General features: G+C 34.2%; 1 protein-coding gene across 1 annotated transcript in view; it reads left to right on the top strand.

Moving 5' to 3' along the window:
• Positions 1-543: 543 nt before the first annotated feature.
• The window catches only part of LOC104500442 (receptor-type tyrosine-protein phosphatase delta-like), a gene marked incomplete at its 5' end in the record, with an annotated part of 36,245 nt that continues 33,396 nt past the window's right edge, over positions 544-3,392 (top strand). Inside the window, one exon of the mRNA XM_010144090.1 lies at positions 544-698. Coding sequence (XP_010142392.1) covers positions 544-698 — 155 coding nt within the window. The remainder of the gene's footprint in view (positions 699-3,392) is intronic.

Raw genomic sequence — 3,392 nt, 5'->3', positions numbered from 1 at the left:
TTTCCTTTTTTCCTTTTCCTTTTTCCTTTTCATCACTCTCTTCTGCTGCCCTACCCTCCTTTTTTGTTTGTTTCCTGCTTTCCCTGCCTGTCTTTCTCCCTTATTTCCTCACTCCCTTTCTTCCTTTTCCCTCCTTCCACTTTGCTCCATTATATCCTCCTAACAGCACTGAACAGTGAGAATTATTTTACAGGCAGAGTGTATTCTTCTTATGGCATGAAGTTTTGTAAGTTTTCACTTACAAAAAAGTAAAGAAAAAAGTTCTCACTATGAAAAAAAATTTAACTGAATTAAATACGAGCTAAAGCTCTGGCACTTGTGAAGCATTACTGTGCCATATAGTTAAAGCTATTACATTGTTTTAATCCTGCAATTTAGAATATAAAAAACATTTTCCTCCATAGACTGAGTTCCATTTCTTTCTGTCCCGAAATGTGATTTAAATACACTTTGCTAGTATATGTGCTTCTGCAGTTACTTCATTGAAAAGTGCTAATTTCACATCAAGTGACAGTTTTGTCATTAAGTTCTTTAATTTCACAGAATGGTTCAAGTGAGAAAAGAGAAGTGAGACAATTCCAGTTCACTGCTTGGCCCGACCATGGTGTCCCAGAACACCCAACACCATTCTTGGCTTTCCTAAGACGAGTCAAGACCTGCAACCCACCTGATGCTGGACCTATGGTTGTACATTGCAGGTAAACCCAGAATTTCTTTCAAAGCGTCTTATGTCAAGATTACTGGTTTCTGTTTTGTGGCAGATGAAACCATTATCTTCTTTCAAAGAGATTTTTGAGCATTGCAAGCTGGGGAACTGAGTATGGCACTGACAGGTCGGATGGGCTAGAATTTTGTTTGGTGTGTGCAAGAGGAATTTATTTTAGAATACCTAAAGGCCTACAGGGAGAATGTCTACAGGAAGAATACAAATGTATCTATGGCATTCAGAAGGTGGAATGAAAAAGAAAGTGAATAATGTTGATTTAAGAACCTGAATAATGAAGAAAGAGTGCTTTGAGCAATGAAACAGCTTTTGAAGTTATTACTTATATTGTGTCTGAAAGTAAAGAACATTAAAATTAAGAAAGGTAAATGGCAAATTTTATTGAAAATAGGTAGAAACTTGAATCTGTATTCAAGATTAAACACTCGGTTTAGGACTGTGAGGAGCTGGATCTGCAAAAGATGTATCTGGGGAGCAAGCTGAGCTCAGTTTGCAAGGTAGCAAACCTCTTTAGGCATTATAAGTTATGAATTAATAAAATATCAAGAGAGAAGCATCAGGTCTTCTTAAAGTACTGGAATTAAAGAAGACGAAGAGGAAGAGATGGGGATCCTTTGGAACTTGTTGACAAGAGCAGATCTTTTAGCTAGCCTTAAAAACGCACTGATAAGAACATTGTCAGAACATATGTGCCAATTCTGATAGAAGTAAGCAGTAAGATGGGTCTCCCTTGTTCCAGGGCTATGTTTTAAGAGTTTCCTGTGCTGCTCATTTTAAAACAAATTCCTAAGATCACTGATTTTTGTGAATTTCATTTGAGGATATCTTTAGTTCATAAGGCTGAAGCTGCAAATGCTTAGCATGTTTGAAAACCAGTCTTGCTTTTGTCATACAAAAACTGAGGAACGGGAATTACAAGAATTACAAAATTACAAGGTACATCATACCATCCCCTCTAGTTCTGACCTATTGGTAAGCCAGCCATAGGAGCTAAATATTTGAACATGTTTAAAGTTATTAGAAGAGGATCTTGTAAATAAACAGGAAAATAAAGTGAACTGGAAAACAAAAAAAACAACAGCAACAACAACAAAAAAAGCAGGACTTTTGAAATATTGAATATTGTACTATTTAGAAAAGATCAGAGAACATGGAAGATAGACATTTAATGTTTATGGAAACACCATGGTAGGAATGTGGAATAAATATAAATAATAGTACAAATCTATTTATACAGTTTGCTGAGTACTTCCTGAATGGAGCCAAATCTTTTTGTAGCTGCATTTACAGGCTTTTAAAACATTTTGAATGTTTCCTAGAATTATAGATTGCCTTGGCCGTAATTTCATCAGTTTGATCCACGTAGAGCATACCTCCAAAGGTGTTCAGCAGAGAGGATGTTATGCTCTAAATCAAAACCAATATTAATAGAAGAAATTAATCCTCCCACTCTGGGAAGACTTAAATTAGTATAACTACCTAAATTCTCTAAATGCAAAATTAGAGGAATTAAATTAGTTGTTAAGAGTCATACAGAAAGCATGGAAAAGATAAAATAAAATACAAAGCTTATTATCACTCAGTGGTATTGATGAAATTCAAGGTCATTATTTTCTCCGTCATTGGTTATGCATGTAAATTACAGTCAAAGTGGTGGTCAGGTTAGGTAGTGTGATTTGATGCCTGTTGAAGAACTTTTTTCACAATTTCGTGGTAATTTATTTATCAGTGCTGTACAACATACATATCCTGGTAGTAAATTCATTGAAGCTCTTTGCCTTATGTATAGTTTCGTGAGACATCAAGATTTACACATTTCATACAACTTGCCATCTACAAAGGAAACTTCCACATTTTCAATTATTATAGCAAGCCTTTTAAATCTCACTTCGAACAATTTGTCTATGAGCAGAAGAAGTAAGGAAACCAGATTTCTAGCATATTTACAAATTTATGTCTCTGTATTTAAAAATTTTATGTGTCTGAGCATGTAGCAGCAAGTATTGTGGACAGTCCAAAATTTATGAATGTACACATTAACTCATCAACGTTAACGTGCTGACTATTTAAATGATAAACAACAAGAATAAGTTACTAAAGTCTTCCTTACAACAGTAATGTCAAAGTGTCTTTTTTCAGGCATATTGTAGCAACATTATATTTTGAGATTTATATTGCCTTATTTTGAATTTGACATTATTAAGTTCATAAAAAAAATCAGAAGAACAAGAGTAGAACATCAGCACAAATTTTGTAGACTAAAAGATATGTCTTTCAGCAACGTGCAAAACATTTAGTTTGAAATTACAGTACATGACATGCCTAAACATTTCATTTCAAGCTCAGGAAAAAAAATCATCTTATGTTGAAAAACGAAAAGTAAGCAAGTTTTGCATGTTACCTATTTTTTCTTGGAATCTTCATGTACCTTCTTGATGTACCTTCAGATTTTTCTTTCCTCTCTCTCTGTTGCTCACTTTGTAAATTTTTCCATTCCATTCTTTCCTTTGCTTCTCATCCTCATTCATTTAATTTTTTTTTCACTTTTTTTTCCAGTATCTGGACTGCTGTTTATTCCATGCATTCCTGTAATTATATTCTGTTTCTGTCCTTCAATTCCACTGTTTTCTCAAATTCATTTCTCTCTTTCTTGCCATATTGCTGAACC

This window comes from Buceros rhinoceros, unplaced genomic scaffold (assembly GCF_000710305.1).
Source record: "Buceros rhinoceros silvestris isolate BGI_N320 unplaced genomic scaffold, ASM71030v1 scaffold12729, whole genome shotgun sequence".
Classification (NCBI taxonomy): Eukaryota; Metazoa; Chordata; class Aves; order Bucerotiformes; family Bucerotidae; genus Buceros; species Buceros rhinoceros.
Note: the sequence above shows the minus strand (reverse complement) of the source record. Positions and strands in the feature narration are given on the sequence as shown.